Source organism: Haematobia irritans, chromosome 3, assembly GCF_050003625.1.
Source record: "Haematobia irritans isolate KBUSLIRL chromosome 3, ASM5000362v1, whole genome shotgun sequence".
Lineage (NCBI taxonomy): Eukaryota > Metazoa > Arthropoda > Insecta > Diptera > Muscidae > Haematobia > Haematobia irritans.
Genome location: NC_134399.1, coordinates 43,087,935 through 43,111,778, shown reverse-complemented (window position 1 = coordinate 43,111,778; position 23,844 = coordinate 43,087,935). Strand labels below are relative to the sequence as shown.

The 23,844-nt window shown below is 35.8% G+C and overlaps 2 protein-coding genes across 2 annotated transcripts; both read left to right on the top strand.

The window, feature by feature from the left end:
* Nucleotides 1–6,109: 6,109 nt before the first annotated feature.
* On the top strand, nt 6,110–8,188 carry LOC142230871 (uncharacterized). Its single transcript, XM_075301492.1, has one exon. It carries the CDS (start codon nt 6,110–6,112, stop codon nt 8,186–8,188), a length of 2,079 nt encoding a protein of 692 aa, XP_075157607.1.
* Nucleotides 8,189–8,227: 39 nt separating this feature from the next.
* LOC142230870 (uncharacterized) lies at nt 8,228–12,009 on the top strand. The gene is made up of 2 exons (XM_075301491.1): nt 8,228–8,687; nt 10,121–12,009. The coding sequence occupies exons 1-2, from the start codon at nt 8,228–8,230 to the stop codon at nt 12,007–12,009; spliced, it is 2,349 nt and encodes a 782-aa protein (XP_075157606.1).
* The last annotated feature ends 11,835 nt before the right edge of the window (nt 12,010–23,844 follow it).

Here is a 23,844-nt window from a genome sequence, read left to right as displayed (position 1 = left end):
CAAATCTGGGGATCGGTTTATATGGGGGCTATATATAATTATGGACCGATATGGTCCAATTTTTGCATGGTTGTTAGAGACCATATACCAACACCATGTACCAAATTTCAGCCGGATCGGATGAAATATGCTTCTGTTAGAGGCTCCACAAGCCAAATCTGAGGATCCCTTTATATGGGGGCTATACGTAAAAGTGGACCGATATGGCCCATTTTCAATACCATCCGACCTACATCGATAACAACTACTTGTGCCAAGTTGCAAGTCGATAGCTTGTTTCGTTCGGAAGTTAGCGTGATTTCAACAGACGAACGGACGGACGGACGGACATTCTTGGATCGACTCAGAATTTCACCACGACCCAGAATATATATACCTTATGGGGTCTTAGAGCAATATTTCGATGTGTTACAAACGGAATGACAAAGTTAATATACCCCCATCCTAAGATGGAGTGTATAATAAATCTTTCCAAAATACAGAGAAATAAAATAATTAACGGAAAAACAAACCGCTATACTATTGTGAACATTTTCATACATTAAAAGTAAACTTTCTTGAACCAAAAGTACTTTATTATAAAAAGTTATGAGAAAAGTTCTTAATACAATGGTTTTTGTGAATGAAAATTATGGACACGTGGAACAAGACAGTAGTTTATTTTAGCTCGCCGTTTGAACATTTGGACTTATCCTTAGTTCGCTATTGTAAGTATATTTTTCACACATCTTGCTGAAAAAAATGGAAGGAGTTAATGAAAATTGTTAAAAGTTGTTCTGGGGTTATTCTGAAATTAAAGATTTATTTTTTAGATTAAAAAAATAATTTTGGCCTCCGTGGTCATATGGGTGTAAATCGGCCGAAAGATGTATATGGGAGCTATTCAACCAAAATTAGCACGCTTAACGATACTACTCATACGTACTCCTTGTGCAAAATTTGAAGCAAATCATGGCAAACTTCTTGCTTTTGAGGCCATATGAGTCTAAATCGGGCGAAAGACATATATGGGAGCTATATCTAAATCTGAACTGATTTTAACCAAATTTAGCACACTGAATTATATTCTTAAACGTACTCCTTGTGCAAAATTTTAAGCACATCAGGGCAAAACTCTGGCTTTTGAGGCCATATTAGTCAAAATCGGACGAAAGGTATATATGGGAGCTATATCTAAATCTGAACCGATTTCAACGAAATTTGGTACACTTAATGGTACTATTAAATGTACTCCTTGTACAAAATTTGACGCGAATCTGGGCAAAACTCTGGCTTTTGAGGCCATATAAGTTCAAATCGGCCGAAAGATATATATGGGAGCTATATCTAAATCTGAACCGATTTGGCTGATATTTTGCACATCTTACGATAGCCCCAAAATATTTGGCTGGCCGAAATTTTGAGAAAATACAGTGATAAATACGTCAATTATGACCAGATCGGTGATAAATATATATGACAGATATATCTAAATCTGAACCGATTTTTTCCAAAATCAATAGCGATTGTCTTTGAGCCAATGTAAAACTCTGTGCCAAATTTGAGGACGATCGGACTTAAACTGCGAGCTGTACTTTGCACACAAAATTACATATACAGACAGACGGACGGACAGACAGACAGACGGACATCGCTAAAGCGACTCAGAATTTAATTCTAAGACGATCGGTATACTAAACGATGGGTCCCAGCCTTTTCCTTCTTGCCGTTACATACAAATGCACAAACTTATTATACCCTGTACCACAGTAGTGGTGAAGGGTATAAACACATGTGTTTTGCCTTGAGAGCAGCAATTTAAGTATGTGTGGACATGTGTTTTGTTTATCATTTTGGCATTATGGGCACAATTTTTATACCCTCCACCATAGAATGGGGGTATATTAACTTTGTCATTCCGTTTGTAACACATCGAAATATTGCTCTAACTCAGGAAAAAACCGGAACGTCTAGGTTCCAAATACTGAACCCACTTTGCCAAAATTTCGAAAAAAACAAAATAAATTGTGGCCCCATATCTTGCGAACAGTAAAAGTTTCATCCGATCCGGCTGAAATTTGGTACATGGTGTTAGTATATGGTCTCTAATGACCATACAAAAATTGGTCCACATCGGTCAATAATTATATATAGCCCCCATATAAACCGATCCCCAGATTTGACCTCCTGTGCTTTTTGGAGAAGCAAAATTCATCCGATCTGCTTGAAATTTGGTACGTGGTAGTAGTATATGATATTTAACAACCATGCCAAAAGTGGTCCATATCAGTCCATAATCATATATAGCCCCCTGTTCATGCCAAGACAGGTTCCATCTCTGCAAAAAAAACCTCAATTCCAGAGGTCTCTTAGTACGTAAGATAAACTCAACCATTATTTCGTTAAGTTGAATTTGTAACATATTTGTTAACACTGAAGTTTCTTACGCTCTCTCTCAATAGAATAGTCAACCAATAAAGTTTAACCAAGTCCAGTATTACATACTTGCGTTTTGTCTTCAACATACTGATAAATTGGTAAGGAACAAAACCTACGATTACATATGAAGTGATTTGTATTCCTAATTCCGACTCCTTGTTGTTTTCCTTTTTTCGTTTTTCATTTCGTTATCTGGGCCAAAATCTTTGGAGTATACCAATTGGGTATAATCTTTCGGGTAGCCAAATTCACCAGTTTTCTCCTCTTCGAAGGTTCACATTTCAGTCCGACACATTTAAATGGTCCTTCGAACCGGATCTTGGAATCCTGAAAGCTATACAACCGTCCCATTAATTCTAGGAATCAACAAGGTTTGTCCCACTTCAGAAGGTAAATCCGTTTTTCGGCCAAAAATTAAAAATCTACGTGAGTACTTCCATATCCTATTACAGAAAGTTTTAGTTAAATTTTCACAAGTGTGTGTAATAAAAAGAAACCTTTCCAAACAAAAAGAAAAATCATCGCAATTTGTTCTTTTGGTTGCTATTTAGTGTGACGAGAGAAAAATCTAAAATTCCTAAATTTCGAGACATTTACGTGTAAATCTTAATTTATGTTATCACCACTTAAATTTCCCCTATAAAAACTTCTCCGCAAGAGTTTAATTATTCATGGGGAATTCGTTTATTGGACACGTTCAGAAATTCCGTTAGAATCGATATATAAGGTCACATTTTACATGATTTATGTAAAATATTTCAGTATACAGCAACAAGTATATGTTCCTATAATATTCTCCCATTAAATTTTAAGTTACATTACAATATCATTGCATTTACCTGTCAGCGCTCTCTTTTTCTCACACCGATCGTTTTTGCCTCAACCATATTCCCCACTTTTGGTTTGTTATATTCAACTGCGCTAACGATTCCCCTCATAATTCTCACTGGTGCAGTGGGGAATAACGAGTATAACAATTACCTTGTACTCTCACTGAGACAACATAGTTTGCATCTCATGTGTTATACCACAGTTTCCCCTCCTTTTGGCGACACTGTTATACGTAGGGGCGCGTATTGGCATTTCTATTTCAATCAACTGGTATAATTCCCGTATCACTGAGAGTCTATTGGTGATCAGTTTTTTTCCTTCATAGAGTGATCTGTTAATTTTACAGGCATTTGATGCTGTTTGGTTTTTTAATAATTGCATTTTGACAGTTCCACTCACCAAACATTGAGGCAAGAAGGCAAAGTGTTTACAAAAAGGTCACATTTTAAAAATTAAAATTACGCATTAATCCAAGACAAAAGGGGAAACCCGAATCAAGTGGAAAATAAATAAACCAATCAATATTCAAGGTATTACGAGAAAGTGCTGACACATGAAATTTGAGTTCGACACAATACTTTTGGGTGAAATTGTATCCGAAGTTCCGAATCGTAAGAAGGGGAATTGCCAGCAAATTGGAGAAATTTTCATTATTTCGCCCACATATTTTGGATTTGAACGATTCAATAGTTCATGTAAGTTTCGAAATTTTATGTATACTGCCCGGGACTAGTACACTAGTATAGAAACCCCAAATTTAACAGCACGGCTCTGGCCAGTGGTTGAATGCAGTGAAAGTGCAAGTGTTTTCAAAACGATTTGTTGAGTACTACACGGAATTAAGTTAAGTTCTCGAGCTGAATATATTCCATAAAGTTTTGGAATCATATTGGTTATCCCTATCATATTTCGCGGAATCAAAAATTAGCTTGTTTTTGATTGATTGTAAATTGTTGAACATTTTCCACACTCCAAATTTCTAAAGCTTTGAAGGGGCAGAATTATACAAAATTATTTAATTGGTATAGCCCGAATAGTGTTTATTCAATTGTATGGTTTTATATATCAGTGAGCTTTCGAATCCGATGTGTAAAAGAGGGCCAGTGTTCGGGGCCAACGACACGTTAATTTCCAAATCAACATCTTGTGCGAAGGTTTAAAAAGTTTTCTCCAGATTTCATTTCTAAGAAAATTTTGTCAAAATTTTCTTTCCATAAAAAATTTTTTGTCAAAATTGTATTTCTATAGAAATTTTTTCGAAATTTTATTTCTATAGAAAATGTTATGCAAAAACTAATTCTATAGACAAATTCGTCAACATTTTATTTCTACAGAAAATTTTTGTGACCATTTTATTTCTGTAGAAAATATTCTCAAAATTTTACTTGTTAATAAAAATTATGTCGAGATTTTTTTTCTATAGGAAATTTGTCGAAATTTAATTTCTAAAGAAAAATTTTCTCAACATTTTGTTTCTATAGAAAATTACTTTATTTCTATAGAGAGTTTCTTGAAAATTTTATTTCTATAGTGTTTTATTTCTGGTGCTGTTGGTGAACACTTTAGCGGTATCTTATGGATACCTGAAGGAGCATTTCCTTAAATTATTCCTTTACGCATTTTATAAAGTTTCGTAATAACGAGAAATTTTATATTTGCTGAAACATTCGTTTACATTGAGACAAATTGGTTCTCTCTCCCAGGAGTTTCCGAATTTTCGACTGGAACGTTCGGATATTTTCTTAATAAGCGTACGGGAAGATAAATTTGGGATTTATGGTAGAATCCATTAACCAAAATAAATCCAAGGTTATATTTTTGCATTCAATTCCGTACACTGCGCGAACCGTAGTTAATTTTTTGTTGTTTAACGAACAACGATAGTAGTAATTGTTGGCAAACCAATTCTTTGGTTTACATGGATCAATAACTTTACTGATATCTGTATACGTCCCATTATATATAGATTTTAGTAAGTTTTCAATTTTGTTCACAGCGAATTTACATTCGGTATTTTTATTTCATCAAAGTGAGAAGTCCTACCATCCATCCATTTCGTGTTTCGCTATTGAAAATCGTGTTAAATTGAATTATATTAAATTAAATTTTAACTTGAATTTATTTATTTATTGATATATAAGATATTTCGTCATAGAATCTGCTGTAATCAATTACAATATTTATTTACAATATTTTCAAAAGGTTCCGATTCGGTTGAATTTTGTAGTTTGTGATTTGATTGGACTATACTTTGGGAATAGAATTTTCGCTCAAATCAATTACAAGTTGCTTTGACTTATAATCCGACTCCGAGCGGTTTCTACTTTCGTTACTCATTCCGATGGAATTGCATTAAATTCTATTCCTGTACGGCCTTAGATTGTCGAAGTTAAAATTTCTTTAGCTACGATATTTACGATAAAGGGAGCATTTTTAATGTGAATTGGGTATGTTTGGTATTACAATCAGAAGTACGCTATATCGCATGAGATTGTTTACACGACTTAATTTTATTTAAATTGTTCTGAATTTGGAAAATTTGAGTTTCAAACTTTTCACGTTTCCAATTTGGCGATTATTTTTATTTTTTTTGTCTTGTGTTTTCTTACAATTCCAAGAGTGATTTAAATCGAAAATTATTTCGCCATTGGACTTTTTGGAATCTTTGGCCAATTTGTGATTCTTTTCGCCTACCCCAATTTCAACTAATTGGATCATTTTCATACTGCAACTGCGAAGAAAATAAATCTGTTTCATACGTTCATTTCCGTTTGCTTGAGCCAAAATGTCTGTCGTATTGACCAAGTTTACCCAGATTTCCGACGCGCTGATTATTTTCAATTCTGAAATCGGGAGCGATATGTTAAATACCTCTTCTATTCACTCACTGAAAGTTCCTGAAGAGGAGTTACGGGATATTTGGCGTAGAGTTAAACCTATTTACGAAGAAAGCGTCCAAGAGCTACTGGCCTCTTCCGATGAGGATAGTAAGCACGATTTGGAGACTGTTCGGGCCCGGTACCAGACCACTTACGCCACTTACGTTGACTGTATGTCGAGAATAGGGGAGGCTATCGCCGCCAAAAAGGTAGTCGAAACGAGTTTCGAATCGAATACCACACAAAGCAGAAATGAGCATTCGTCCGTGCATCTCCCTCCGTGCGATACCGAATTGTTCCATGGCGATTACCTTTCATGTCCGTCGTTTCGGGATCTTTTTACCGCCATTTATATTCGAAATTCTCGCTTGTCTCCGGTTGAAAAGTTGTTTCACTTAAATAACAAAACGAGAAACGAGGCGCGAGAAGTAGTCAAAAAGGCCCCGTTAACAAATGAGGGTTTCGAGATCGCATGGAAAGCATTACAACTCCGATATGAAAATAAGCGGTTATTGATCAATAGTCAGCTCAAACTTCTTTTTGGTTTGCAGAAAATTTCGGTTGAGTCCGGTGACTCTATAAAATCCATTCAGAGTACAATAAATGGAATCATATCCGCTTTGAAACTTTATGGTATAGATGTTCACAGTTGGGATCCAATATTTGTGTACTTGTGTTGTACAAGACTTCCAGAAAATACCTTATCCTTATGGGAACAGTCCGTTAACAATAAAAGCGAATGTCCTTCCTGGCAGGAACTTGACAAATTCCTTACGGGAAGATATCAGACTTTGGAAACGGTTTCCGATCTCAATATCAATCCTTCGTCTTGCAAATCTACGGATCCCCCAAAAAGCTTTCCGAAAGTTCCGAAACGCGTTAATGCATATCAGAATAAATTAACTATTCCTCAATGCAAGCTGTGTCCTGACCAATCACATACTATTAGACTTTGTCCGAAGTTTGCAAATATGTGCTACAAGGACAAAATGGAGTGCATAAGAAAGCTTAAACTTTGCTTGAACTGCTTCGCAAAGAATCACACAGTCAAGGAATGTAAAAGCACCTTTAATTGTTTAAAGTGTCATCTACGACATCATACACTCATGTGTACTACTAAAGGCGATTCGGGAAACAGCTCTCCACCCGTATCCTCCGAAGCAGGCAGTTCTAATAGTCAACAAATACAATCCACTACCTCAAATGCAACTTCTGTCGATTGTATTCAATCGTTAGCCACAACTACATCTAGGAAAGTCCTGTTGGGAACGGCTATCGTACATATCCTCCACAGGGGAGAAATTTTCATGGCGAGAGCAGTATTCGATTCGGGCTCTGAGGCCTCATTTATTTCAGAAAAGATTTTCAATTTTCTCAATCTCAATGCCAATAAAATTTCTGCTCATATTTCGGGTTTAAACGGTTCAATTTCAGCGCGATCTCAAAAGATCTGTGACATTTGCATTACTTCCCCTATTAACTCTGAAATTACCATTAACACATCCGCTATAGTTCTTCCACATTTAACTTCCTCGTTACCAACATTCACTGCCAATGCAGAAATGTTCTCCCAAATACCAGATATCCAATTAGCCGATCCTGAATTTTATAGAACTTCGTATGTCGACATTTTAATTGGTGCTGATCTCATTCCGCAAGTTATGCTTGACGGAATAAAACGCCAAGTTTGTGGATCCCTTATGGCTCAAGAAACCATATTTGGTTGGGTCTTAACCGGTCCCATCCAGTCAGATATCATTAAATCATTTCGGACTACCGTGTCTTATCTCACTGAAATGAACTTGGACGAACAAATTTCGAAATTTTTTGAGGTGGAAGACCTTCCTAAACGGAAGTATATGTCCGAATCTGATAAATTCTGTGAGGAACTTTTTGTCCGTACAACCACCAGAGGTCCGTCTGGACGTTATATTGTAGAACTTCCGTTCAAAGAGGGGTTCGGTAAATCATTGAAGCTAGGGTATTCAAAACATATTGCAACAGCACAATTTCTGCGAACTGAGAATCGCCTTCTTCGAACCCCAGAAATTAAGCTATAGTATGACACAGTTATAAGGGAATATTTGGCTTTGGGCCATATGAAAGAGGCTTCTTCCGATTTAACCGATCACACTGGCTGCTATTACTTGCCACATCATTCTGTTATCCGTCCCGATAGCGTTACTACCCAACTTCGGGTAGTTTTTAATGCATCCAATTCCACTTCAAACGGAATCAGCTTGAATGATGTCCTTCAGTGTGGTCCTTCACTGCAACTTGATTTGACTAGTTTATTGCTTCGGTGGCGTATCTATAAAATCGTTTTTAATAGCGATATCGAGAAAATGTATCGTCAGATTTTCGTAACTCCGAAACACACTCCGTTCCAAAAGATAATTTACCGAAGTAATCCACAAGAAGATCTCCGTGAATATGAATTGAAAACGGTTACCTTCGGATTAAATTGTGCTCCGTATCTGGCGTTACGCACTTTGCAGCAGCTTGCAACTGATGTAAAGGATTCGTTTCCTATCGCTAGTCATACCTTATGTCATCAATGTACGTAGATGATGTTCTGGCTGGTAGCCATGATATAGCTTCCGCAATTCAGGCACGGGAGGAACTGATTTCCGTATTGAATTCTGCAGGGTTCCCGTTAAGGAAATGGACTTCCAATTCTCCCGAATTTCTTCAAACAATTTCTAGAGAACATTTACTTAACGATGCCTTTTTAAAGTTCGATGATAGCAGCACGGCTAAAACCTTAGGCGTAAGATGGAACGCCAGAGATGATTATTTCTATTTTCACGCACAAACCATAAAATCATCTGAGCGTCCAACAAAACGTCAAATTCTATCCGAAATTTCCAAACTATTCGACCCAGCTGGTTGCACGCTCACAAAAAATCGCTTCTGTAACATATACTCCCAAACCTATTTAGCTTCAAGCATATACATTTTTGGCTAATGCCCAAACATTTATATGTTTGATCTCTTCCAATATATAATATGTTTGAAAGCATATTGGTCTAAACAATATATGTGTGGGTAGTCAATTTCCAAATATTTTGTATTTTTGCATCCAAATTCAATAATGTTGTCTTCCAAAAAACAATATGTTATTATGTGAACATATAATATGTTTGGAAGCATTTTGCACCCGAAAATATTATATGCTTAAAAAAATTCTCCCAAGCAATATTGTGCTCAAAGTTTTATTTATTTATATATTTACAATCATAATGAATTATGAAAATAAACAGGTAATATAGGTGATAACAACATAGGTTTTCGACCTGAATGCTCAAAATTTTGTTTCTGCCCAATTGTATATTCCCCCACATCTTTCTCACTTCCACGAGATTTTTTAGTTCTTAGCACCTTTTTCTGTAATACAAACATTGTAGAAGAAATTATTCAATTGTATTATTTTTTTATTTTAATTTTATCTTTTGCCGGACGGGGATTCGAACAGCGGACCACACAGTTTGTAAGGATCAAAGAAGTAGCTGATCAATTGCCCAAGGAAAAATAAAATGTTAATTTTGTAATAACAAGCAACAACCACCAACTTAATTCAATATCGCTCCCTGTTAAATAGCGCTCCAAGCTACTAAACACATATATGTTTATAGGCTATTTCTAAATTCATATATGTTTGCATCCAAGCATATTATATTTACAAACATTTTATGTCCCAAACATAATATGTTCTAACATATTAACATATATGTCCCAAACATGTTATGCTAGTTTATGAACATTATATGCTTGCACTCAAAAATATTGTGTTTAAAAATTTGTGTTCCAAACATATAATGTTTATAGCCAAACATATGAAAAACAGCCTTTTTCATCCGTGTGGTTATGTCCTTACATTGTGACTGCAAAGCTTTTAATGCGTAACATATGGTCACGCAAAATTGATTGGGACAACCAAATACCATCCGATCTTTTAACCAACTGGCAGAATTTTCTCGACCACTATTCAGGCATTGAAAATATTAGGATCCCTCGTTGGGTGCAGTATAGTCCGGAATGTGAGGTCCAGTTACATGGCTTTAGTGACGCTTCCGAGAAGGCGTACGCTTCAGCGGTATACCTGCGTTCTGAGACATCGGACGGAAAGGTGAATGTCAATTTACTCACTGCTAAATCGAGGGTGTCTCCACTGAAAACGATATCTATTCCTCGACTCGAATTTTGCGGTGCGGTTCTGCTTGCCGAATTAATTGAATCGATTATGCAAATTTTCCCAGTTCCTAATATCCGGATATATTGTTGGACGGATTCTATGATTGTCTTAGCTTGGTTGAGAAAACCGGCCTTCTCGTGGAAAACTTTCGTAGCGAACCGGGTGTCCAGAATTTCCGAAATTGTTGACACGAAGAGCTGGTTTGCCCAGTTTGAGGATCCCCTCAATAGATTTTCTTCCTTCAGTCGTGCGATGAGAGTCTTGACATATGTGTTCCGTTTTATTTCGAAAACCCGGAAAACATTCTCTTCGACTGACTCAATAGATTCCATCCAAATACGGACATGTGACATCGAGAATACTAAAAGATGTTTAATAGTATTGGCGCAAAAGAACATATACCCAAACGAATATCGAAGTCTTACTAGAAAGAGTTTAATTCCGTCTTCCAGCTCTCTTTCAAGTCTAAATCCTTTTATTGACTCGAATGGAATTATGCGCGTTTGCAGTCGTATTCCCGGGTCTGAAGGGCTGACATACGACGAGCAATATCCGATAATCCTGCCTTACAACTGTCAATTTTCTCGATTGCTTCTGAAATTCATTCACATTGTAACTATTCATGGAGGAAATAATTTAATGCTCCGAATGTTGCGATTGCAGTTTTGGATTCCGAAAGCGAAGAATCTAATAAAGTCTACAATTCATAACTGTAAGGCTTCTGTAATTGCTAAGCAATTAATGGCCACACTCCCCCCCGAACGAACAACAATTTCCAGACCATTCGCGAACACCGGAATCGATTTTGCCGGCCCGTTCGACATCAAAGCATTCACCGGGCGTTCCGTATATAGTTCCAAGGGATATGTTTGCGTATTGGTTTGCTTCGCAACGAGGGCAATACATTTAGAGACAACGACCAATCTATCCACTCCAGATTTTCTAGCGGCCTTCCACAGGTTCGTATCACGTCGTGGATGCCCTAGAAATGTTTATTCTGATAATGGCAAGAACTTGGTCGGCGCGTCTAAAGAACTTGCTCAAAATGTCCTAAAATGTTCCCGTGATTCGATTCATTCCCATTTCGCTCACCAAGAAGTCACTTGGCATTTCATACCACCTGGAGCTCCACACATGGGGGGACTCTGGGAGGCGGGTGTCAAAAGTTTTAAGACACACTTCAAAAAAATTGCGGGGAATTATTGCTTTACTTTCGAGGAATTCACTACTATCCTAGCTCGGATTGAGGCATGTTTGAACTCGCGACCAATTTCCCCTATGTCCGAAGATCCGAATGATATCCTGGCATTGACTCCCGGCCACTTTCTAACTGGCGGTCCAATATTGTCCTTATGTGAACCATCCGAGATTGAAACCAATTTATCCATTGTTAACCGTTGGCGTAAAGTTAAGGCTTTATGCCAACAATTTAGTATTCGTTGGAAACATGAGTACCTAAAAGAGATGCATAAACGGGTAAAATGGCAAACTCCACAAAAGAACATTGACGTCGGTTCAATGGTCGTCATTCGAGATGATTGCCTTCCTTCAACAGAATGGAGACTCGGAAGAGTCACGAAAGTTTATCCGGGAAAAGACAATTTAGTAAGGGTTGCTGATATTTTAACAGCAAAAGCTTTAATGACACGTCCACTTGTGAAAATTGTGCTTCTTCCTCCTTGTTAAGTTCAATCAATACTAATTCTTTCCTTACAGGATGCCTTCCGTCCAAAGCAGAGTGACCAAAATTAAATCTACAAAAAATTCCTTCCCTTGTAAAATTTGCAAGGGCGTTCACGGTTTGAGAAATTGCCAAAAGTTCCTAAAAATGTCTGTTGAAAAACGTCTACAAATTGTTGTTGCCCACAACTACTGTCCGAACTGTTTGGCTCATCAGCATTCATCTGGGTCTTGCTTCTCTTCACTTGGTTGCAAACACTGTGGCGGTCATCATCATTCGTTTCTTCACATACATAGTCAAAGCACTCCGAAAAGTTCTCGGCAAGTCAAGACAGAACAAAGTTCAAATCGGATCCTATCTAAACCACACCCGATCTCACCAATTGGTGGAACAGTTAGCCTAGACGTTATAACCAGCCCAAATTCAACTACTCTCTTCCCGACTGCCGTAGTCGAAATTTTAAACGGCAAAACACGACATCATGTAAGGGTAGTTATCGACCAATGCACATCTGTCAGCAAAATTTCGAAGCAATTAGTTGAGGATTTAAATCTTCCTAGAACTCGCCTTGGTGATGAGGCCATATGTTGTGTAACCGTCCGATCACGACAATCTCCATATGAATCCATCGAAACGATGATGATGATCAACAACCGCATATCTATGGACACTCCGAAAAGGTCTCTTCCTGCATCAACTGCAACGAAATTTCCCAACCTAACGTTAGCAGACCCTCAATTTTATAAAAGTGGTCCCTTCGCAATTGTTTTCGGTGCTGACGTTTATACGAAAATTATTCGACCTGGAATGATTATGGGCAATCCGGGACTTCCGGTGGTACTGAACACAATCTTTGGATGGGTACTCTCTGGGTCCTGTTCCACATAGATATTATGAAAAAAAAAAATCTACTTATGAATTAAATTTTCCTAGTTGTTAAGCATATTTGAATTTGTTGGAATCTGTACACATTTTTTTTCAATTGATTGAATTGCGCAATTAATCTTGAATTTCTAAAAAGTTTTTATTGCATACAGCAAGAGGAGGCGGAAATGTTCATGCCAAGACAGGTTCCATCTCTGCAAAAAAACCTCAATTCCAGAGGTCTCTTAGTACGTAAGATAAACTCAACCATTATTTCGTTAAGTTGAATTTGTAACATATTTGTTAACACTGAAGTTTCTTACGCTCTCTCTCTCAATAGAATAGTCAACCAATAAAGTTTAACCAAGTCCAGTATTACATACTTGCGTTTTGTCTTCCACATACTGATAAATTGGTAAGGAACAAAACCTACGATTACATCTGAAGTGATTTGTATTCCTAATTCCGACTCCTTGTTGTTTTCCTTTTTTCGTTTTTCATTTCGTTATCTGGGCCAAAATCTTTGGAGTATACCAATTGGGTATAATCTTTCGGGTAGCCAAATTCACCAGTTTTCTCCTCTTCGAAGGTTCACATTTCAGTCCGACACATTTACACCCCCATATAAACCGATCCCGAGATTTGGTTTTGGAGCCAACCATGCAAAAACTGGTCCATAATTATATATAGCCCCCATATAAACCGATCCCCAGATTTGACCTCCGATCCCCAGATTTGACCTCCGGAACCTCTTGGTGGAGCAAAATTCATCCGATTCGGTTAAGATTTGGTACATTGCGCTAGAATATGGCCGCTAACAGCCATGCAAAAATTTGTCCATATCGGTATATAGTTATATACAGCCGATCGCCACAAATCACACAAAAATAATCTACCAAAATTTTATTTTTATAGAAAATTTTGTCAAATTTTTATTCCAACAACATTTTATTTCTATAGAAAATTGTGTCAAAATGAGTTATATACGTATTTAATTTGCCTTGTTTGTTTAATATATACACTGTATGGACTAGCTTACAATTTAGAAGACGGTGTTAAGAAGTTTTAAGATACCTTGCCATCGGTAAGTGTTACCGCAAACCAAGTAATTCGATTGTGGATGACTGTCTTTAGTAAAGGTTACTATGAAATGCATGGTGGAGGGTACATAAGATTCGGCTTGGCCGTATATACTTGTTTTCTTCTAAAATTCTTTTTCTTCTACAATTTTGTATGGAAAAAAAACCTGAACGTCTACGTTCCAAATACTGAACCCACTTTGCCAAAATTTCGAAAAAACAAAATAAATTGTGGGCCCATATCTTGCGAACAGTAAAAGATAATCGCACGCAAACTTTTTTGTAGAACTTCACGAGTTCTATCCAGCAAAAAATTATCGAAATCGGTTCAAAATTGCGGAGTTGACAGCTAAAACAAAATTTGATACGCCCGAGGTGACCAACCACTAGGGTCCCACAAATTTGCAAACAGAGAGGAAAACACCTCAGTTTTTGTACCAAATTATGTTGATATCTTTATCCGTTCAAAAGTTGCAGAATTATTTCCAAAAAAGCGTTTTGGAACCACTGTGCGGCGGACAATTATCCATTATAGAATCAATTTGAAGTTATTCAAATGGTAATGAGATTTGTTGTACAACCAATCTTACAATCAAATTTACATTTCATTCAAATATTGTGAGGTAAGTTTTTGCAAAATTATTATAATATCTTGAATTAGATTGATTGTGGGTGAATGGCTCAAAATTTTGGCAAAAATTACGAAAACTATTGATACATTTTTATGATTTAAGCCGATATTTTTGATTAGTTGGCGACTAAATTTGAGTCGAGATGAGTCGACATATTCGGCGGCGGTGTCGATTGGCAAAAAATGGTCGGCGGCTTCATTCTCTGCTGTGAAGACTTCCAGTGTATCGTGTGTTCGGTTAATCGATTTTTATTATTTGGTGTCCTTGGAAATTCGAATAATGGTGAATCAAGTAATACAAAGCCTCGAATAGTTCTATAGCCTAATAGCCTACATCATAATGGAGAATAATAAAAATATTGTAAAAATATCACATATTTTGACATGGTCAATACTCAAAGAAACATAGTTTGGGCGAATTAGCATATGCCTGATGTATTCTATACCAATTCTTTATATTTTTATAAATACACAAAACGTACATTCCTTGGAATACATCAGATATCAAATTTAAAGCATAAATGCATTCTAGGCCTACATAGACTAACTTATTGCGTTACCAATTCATGTGTATGGCAATATGTAGGTACCGGTTGTACGAGTATGTGCTGTATCAAAGAGCTTTTGTAGTCCTCTCATTATGATAATTCAATGCAGCTTTATTCCAAGGAATGCGACAATTTTAATTCCCACACATACTTACGGCTGACTGGTCAATACGTTCAATTGGCGTAGCTCCATTGTCGGTTGCAAGGCCGTAGCCAGGATTTTAATTTGGGGGGGGGGGGGGGGGTTCAACTTTAAAAAAAAATATTCATATAATCTCATGTGTAGAAAATTTTATTTATGCATAGGTATGTATACAATATTTTTATACCCTAAACTACATAGGGGTTATTATACCCTAAACCAAAAAATCTGCCTACCAGAAATATTGATTTTAGACCCCATAAAATATATACCGATCGACTCAGAATCACCTCCTGAGTCGATCTAGCGTTTGTTGTCCATCCGTCTGTCCATGTATTTGTTGTTCACAGGATTCCGGTCGCAATTATTAACCGATTTTGATGAAATTTGGTACAGGGAGTTTTTTGGCACAAGGACTAACGCTATTGAATTTGGAAGAAATCGGATCAAATTTAGATATAGCTCCCATATATGTATCGCCCGATTTCGACAAATTGGGTCACGTTGTGCTTTTTTTTTCAAACGGATCTTCACCAAATTTGGCAAAAGGTAATCTTTTTTACTGCTCTTCAAGTCTGCAAAATTTCATCCAAATCGGTTCAGATTTAGATATAGCTCTCATATATATGTATCGCCCGATTTTCCCAAATTTGGCCACAAAACCCTAATTTATCAACCGATCTTACTCAAAGTTAGCTAAATGTAATCTTCCATAGCATTAACTATATGTGTAAAAAATCATCGAAATCGGTTCAGATTTAGCTACAGCTCCCATATATATGTACCGCCCGATTTTTCTAAATTCGGCCATAAAACCCTTACTCAAAGTTGGCTAAATGTAATCTTCTATAGCACTAACTATATGTGCGAAATATCATCGAAATCGGTTCAGATTTAGATATAGCTCGCATATATATGTGTAGCCCGATTTTCCCAAATTTGGCCATAGAACCCTTATTTACTAACCAATCTTACTCAAAGTTGGCTAGATCCAGTCCATTATAGTACTAACGGTATTTGCAAAATTTCATCAAAATTGGTTCAGATGTAGATATAGCTCCCATATATGTATCGCCCGATTTTGAAAAATTCACCCCTAATAACCTTATTTTTGACCGTAGAGGCCTCATTTCTTAACTGATATTTCTCAAATTTTGAACAAGGTAACCTTTTGTGATATTAATCAAACCCGCAAAATATTATGCAAATTGGTTCAGATTTAAATATAGCTTCCATATATATACATCGCTCTATTTTCCCTAATTTGGCCATAGTACTATTATTTATTAACCAATGTTACTCAAATTTTACATTTTGATGTACTACCCGATCGTATCTATACGTACTTGTAGCTCTTACATAAGAATATTGCTCGATTTTTACAAATTTGGGGTTATTACCCACACTAATTGAACGATTTTCTCTTTTTTAATAATGGGCTCAATATTAGTGGCATACTAACTCTTTTGGTGCAAAATAAACTATAGCTCCTAATATTAGACATTTCTCAGATTGTGACACGACACCCATAAACATGTACCCCCCTTTATGTTCTCCAAAACCTATATCAATGATACCCCACAAATGCTTATGTTTACTAATTCAGTAGGGGTGGTTTAGGGTATGATATAGTCGGCCCCGTCCGACTTTCTACTTTACTCACGGGAGCCACCGTGGTGCAATGGTTAGCATGCCCGCCTTGCATACACAAGGTCGTGGGTTCGATTCCTGCTTCGACCGAACACCAAAAAAAGTTTTTCAGCGGTGGATTATCCCACCTCAGTAATGCTGGTGACATTTCTGAGGGTTTCAAAGCTTCTCTAAGTGGTTTCACTGCAATGTGGAACGCCGTTCGGACTCGGCTATAAAAAGGAGGTCCCTTGTCATTGAGCTTAACATGGAATCGGGCAGCACTCAGTGATAAGAAAGAAGTTCACCAATGTGGTATCACAATGGACTGAATAGTCTAAGTGAGCCTGATACATCGGGCTGTCACCTAACCTAACCTAACCTAACCTACTTTACTCACTGGTTATAATATTAAATTGAGCCGACGGGCTTTTTGGGCAGTAAATAAATCAATGACTTCTTCAGTCGGCACATTTATTCGGCGATGAACCGACATTAATGCCAATCCTTTGAGACTACTCTCGCTACTCGAATTTCTTAGATACGTCTTTAATCTCTTCATTGTTGAAAATGAATGTTCGGATGAGCACGTAGTAACTGCAGGGATGGATAATGCAGTACTATAGTACTTTTTTCAAACCTTTTTCACCCCGGTCAGTACCGTAGTACCCACGCGAATGATTTAGTACCTTTTGTGTAGACATTTTTGAGTCGATATCAGATTTATGGTACAATAGCTTTGACAAAATATTTTAATATTTTGAGAAAGTCTTTATCAACCTTATTTGTTAATAGTCTTTTACAAATATGGCAAAACAGACATGTTCATGTGGGAAGAAAATCTCGATTTTGTAAGACATAGTCAAAAACATGATTTTATTGAACTTCAAGAAAGTTTTAGTCGAAAAAAGAATGCGATTCTATATTATCGATTTTTTATTTCGGTAGAAAATGTTGTCAAAATTTTATTTCTATATAGAATTTTTGCAAAAGTTTATTTTTATAGAAAATTTTGTCAAAATTTTATTTCAATTGAAAATTTTGTAAAAATTTTATTTCTATAGGAAATTTTTTCAAAATTTTATTTCTATAGAAAATTTTGTCAAAATTTTATTTTCTTTAAAATTCAGTCTCTCGACAATAATCTTTCCGCTCAAAAAATACCTTTTTTGTACTTTCTTAAAAATTGTATTTTCCATCCCTGAGTAACTGGCAAAGTGACCAAAATTTTTAAAAGAATATGCACGTTTGGAAATATCTCTTTATTGCTTCCATCGCTGAATTAGGCAGGTTTTTTCGCAGGTTTTGCGCCATTTCATTTACACTTGTGTGTTTGGCTGTTTCGTTGTTGTTGCTATGGCCAAACAAAGCGAGTCATGTTCACAAAAAGAACAACAAACACACATAAAAAGCAGAAATACATTTTCCAAAAATGAAATTTGTGGTGCGAGAACAAAAATATTTTTTTTTCGACCGTCGTTTGACGGGCTTTTCAACTAGTATTCTAGGATTTGTGCAAGTTTTATAGGTAAGCGTTTTTCAAAGTAAAACCTCCAGCTTTTTTTCAACATCTTCGATAGATTTTTCTATGCAGCTAAAAATATATATTTATTTATATAAAAATATTCATTCATTTCGGGGGGGGGGGGGGGTTTGATCCCCCTCATCCCCCCCCCCTGAATACGGCCTTGGTCGGTTGGAGTTACATTGAGTTGTTTGATATGTTCCAAACAATTGAGCTACCACTACAAAGTGAATGGACTAGTCCACAGTCACTTTATGACAATTACAAATTTCAAATAATTCGCAATAAATTCTCATTTGGCTGCGGAAATGTTCAAATGCTCCAAAATAATTTATTGTCTCCGCATTACTCATTTATAGTGAAATTATTTCATTTCACTGTTTCCGTAGTTGGTATGGGTTAGCATTCGAATGAAATATATTCCAAACATAAAGCACATCCTTATAAAATTTTCCAAAATTATAATGTGCACCCATTTAGAGTTATTCACATTAAAAATTTAGTGCGTAATTATCACAAATTGTTGCTTTCAAAAGGATACATTTAATAATTGTAGGTGCGAATATAAAATTCAGCAAATGGAATTAGGTGGAAGAGTGTGCTTGGCTACACAATGGAAATTTTACACATAATGCACTGACAGATCAGTTTTAGGAACTGAACAAACAAAGAGAATACTCTGTTGCATCAAAATAAAAAGAAAAACAAACAAGTAAAATCTAAAATTTAATGAATTATTATGTATTTTTATTAACTTATTGTATTATTAAATTTTGCAAATTTTTATACCCTCCATCATAGGATGGGGGTATATTAACTTTGTCATTCCGTTTGTAACACATCTAAATATTGTTATAAGACCCCATAAAGTATATATATTCTGGGTCGTGGTGAAATTCTGAGTCGATCTAAGCATGTCCGTCCGTCTGTTGAAATCACGGTAACTTCCGAACGAAACAAGCTATCGACTTAAAACTTGGCACAAGTAGTTGTTATCGATGTAGGTCGGATGGTATTGAAAATGGGCCATATCGGTCCACTTTTACGTATAGCCCCCATATAAAGGGACCCTCAAATTTGGCTTGTGGAGCCTCTAACAGAAACATATTTCATCCGATCCGGCTGAAATTTGGTATATGGTCTCTAACAACCATGCAAAAATTGGTCCACATCGGTCCATAATTATATAGACCCCATATAAACCGATCTCCAGATTTGGCTTGCGAAGCCTCAAAGAGAAGCAAATTGCATCCGATCCGGCTGAAATTTGGTACATGGTGTTAGTATATGATCTTTAACAACCGTGCCAGAATTGGTCCATATCGGTCCATAATTATATATAGCCCCATATAAAACGTTCTCCAGATTTGACCTCCGGAGCCTCTTGGAGGAGCAAAATTCATCCGATCCGGTTAGGAACGTGGTGTTAGTATATGGTCGCTAACAACCATACCAAAATTGGTCCAATCACACAAAAATTGGTCCATATCAGTTCATAATCATGATTGCCACTAGAGCCAAAAATAAAAAAACAAAATTTTATTTCTATAAAAAATTTTGTCAAAATTTTATTTCTAGAGAAAATTTTGTAAAAATTTTATTCGGTTCATAATAAAATTTTCATCATTGTCAAAATTTTATTTCTATAGAAAATTTGTCAAAATTGTATTTCTATAGAAAATTTTGTTCAAATTTTATTCGGTTCATAATCATGGTTGCCACTCGAGCCAAAAATAATCTACCAAGATTTTATTTCTATAGAAAATTTTGTCAAAAGTTTATTTCTATAGAAAATTTTGTTAAAATTTTATTTCTGTAGAAAATTTTGTCTACTTTGTCAAACTGAATTATATACGTATTGGATCGATCTTTTTTGATTTAATATATACCACGTATGGACTTACATACAATTTAGAATATGGTGTTAGGAGGTTTTAAGATACCTTGCCATCGGCAAGCGTTACCGCAACTTAAGTAATTCGATTGTGGATGGCAGTGTTTAGAAGAAGTTTCTACGCAATCCATGATGGAGGGTACATAAGCTTCGGCCTGGCCGTATATACTTGTTTTAAAATAAATTTAAATTTATTATTATTTCCTTCATAAAATATATTTTTTAAGTAAGTTCTATTAAAATTTCGTAAAATAAAGCAAATTGTAGATTTAAGGTATATACATAAAATTTTGTAAAAAATGAAAAATATATTAATATTTTTACTACCTGAATAAATAAATAAATTTATTATTAAAAAGCTCAAACTCCTATTATTAACAAATATGAGTTTGAAGATTCAAAAAACAGTGAACCCAAACACAGAGAAGAAACATGATTGTCACAATCATATTCGAAGAGCAAAATAATATGATAGGAGCTATTTTTGCGGCGACCATGTAACATTTTCATCTGCAACCATGTTGGCTCTGTGAACATGGTTCTAAGAAAAATAAGATTGTCCTCACCTAAAATGTTATTATATTAATAACAAGAATTTTGTTTCAATCAAAAGACAATGGTCACGATTTAAAATGTTATGGTATTCGTCAAAAAACGGGTTTCTTCCAGTTAAAAGAATTTGGTCACAACCTAAAATGAAAAGAAAACACAAAAGTAACTTTATTTATTGGTTTTTATTTATTTATAAATTAAATCATTGTTTATTTGTATATATATTTAATGTCATGCAAGCAACCATCATATATTTTTAAACTCTATTTTGGTTCAGTTTCAACAATATGTAATCATTCCATATTTACTTCGTGCCCATCAAATGTACCAACGCAGACATCATGTAACTGCAAATAAAAATAAATTAACACGCACATTTTTTTCAATTACACTTTCCTTTTTTGTGTTCACATAAAACCACGTGCCACTTCTGAATAAATCAATTAACACAGTAATTCCGCATTCTCCGTCTATTCCAAGAAACATTCAACATACGACTGACGGGCAATATTAAAATCGTGTCTACCTGCTCAATGTTTTTATAAAATTAATTTCGCTGCAAAAAATAAATGGTTACGAAAACAATGTAAATGGTTTTTATGACCATGTAATGGTTCTAGACATATCTATACGTAGCCTATAAAAATACTTTTCTCCCTGCAAAAAAGTAAAAAATTGAATGGTCAGGTACATTGTTTTCCCGACCATGTAATGGTCTCAAATTCTATCATTTAAATAATTGGACATATTTGCGGCATTTGAGAACCATTTAAATGCTTATTGACAGCATATATTTTTCTCCGCTCGAAAATTACTTTTACAAAGACGAAATATATGCACCCATAGAAAAAATCATGCACGGCGTGGTCATTTCAAAAACGATCCGTTCATGAAAGTGAATCAAGACTCAAGTGTTGTTACACTGTGTTGTTGTTAAACTCATGTGTTGTCAAACTGACAACGTAAAAATAACACCATGCGTTGTCAAAACAACAACCAGCGTTCATGACCTGAAAACGTAAAAAAATCGATTGTTGTAATGAAAATTCTGCATTTACAATGAAATCACAGTTATGTTAATCTTTTTACTCTATTTACAACTAGTATATCGTTCCTTCTACAATCTGCCGCTTATTATTATAAATTTTTGTTTGTAATACAAGTCAAATAGTTACCTGAACTAAATGTCTCTCTTTTGAAAAAATTTTGATCGAATTCGATACGCAATTTTATAAACCCTAAATAACTGTCATTTAGTATTAAGCACTTTCAATTGATATTCACAACCGAATTCCTTTGGAAATACTTTTAAATTTTAGTAATGTTATTACCAATTATTCAATGTTGAAGGAAAACTTTTTTTTTTCATTTAAAATAAAAAATCACTGAAAACGGAAAGCCGTTTCTAAGTTTATTTGACTCCTCGGTGGACTGGCTGTCAAATGTTTTTACGAACAACTCACGCAGTCTTCAGGATACACACACCCAGAGAAGGAATACGATCAATTTGCTCTTGAAACATGTTTGAGGTGATCATATTCCTTGCTCTTCTTTAATGCGGCTCTAATGGCCGCATCTCCAAGTCTCCCTTTTATCCATCTCCAAGTCTCCCTTTTATCTATGAAACCCAAAGGAATTGACCGAGGCGAGTAGATTTTATTTATGTTTTAAAACTCCACACTAATTTTCTGAATTAATTCCTAGTGTTTTATACTGGCTATGTTGGACCATTTTTATGGTATACCACTATATACTCAGGTCGGGCTCCATTTACTAATGTACTAAGAGTCCCAAAGATTTAACTCCCATTACCTTTCAATTCTGTAATCCATGCTAGCGGCTATACTTTCAAAGGTGAAAATTTTTTAAAATGGTTTTCAATGTATTTTATTTAGGTATAATATGATTTTATGTACGTTTCTATCATTTAACAAGTATATACGGCTGTAAGTTCGGCCAGGCCGAATCTTATGTACCCTCCATCATGGCTTGCGTAGAAACTTCTAAGAAAGACTGTCATTCACAATCGAATTACTTGGGTTGTGGTATCTTAAACCTTCTTAACATCGTTTTCTAAATTGTGAGTTAGTCCATTCGTGGTATATATTAGAAAAAGGTATGTATAGGTAAGTCTACAAATAATTACGAATCGATATGGACTTTTTGCACGGTACGTAGAGAGCCAGAATTGAAATATGGGGGTCGCTTATATGGGGGCTATATACAATTATGAACTTGATATGGACCAATTTTTCTGTGATTGGGGATCGATTTATCTGAGGGCTATATATAACTATAGACCGATATGGACCTAGTTAGGCATGGTTGTTAACGGCCATATACTAGCACAATGTACCAAATTTCAACTGACTCGGATGAAATTTGCTCCTCCAAGAGGCTCCAAAACCAAATCTCGGGATCGGTTTATATGGAGCTATATATGAATATGGACTGATATGGACCACTTTTGGCATGGTTGTTAAATATCATATACTACCACCACGTACAAAATTTCAACCAGATCGGATGAATTTTTCTTCTCCAAAAGGCACCGGAGGTCAAATCTGGGGATCGGATTATATGGGAGCTATATATAATTATGGGCTGATAGGAACCAATTCCTGCATGGTTGTTGGATACCATATACTAACATCACGTACCAAATTTCAACCGAATGGGAAGAATTTTGCTCTTCCAAGGGGCTCTGGAGGTCAAATCTGGGGATCGGTTTATATGGGAGCTATATATAATTATGGACCGATTTCGACCAATTTTTGCATGGGAGTTTGCGGCCATATATTAACACCACGTACCAAATTTCAACTGAATCAGATGAATTTTGGTCTTCCAAGAGGCTCCGGAGGTCAAATCTGGTGATCGGTTTATATGGGGGCTATATATAATTAGGGACCATGTACTAACACCATGTACCAAATTTCAGGCGGATGGGATGAAATTTGCTTCTCTTAGAGGCTC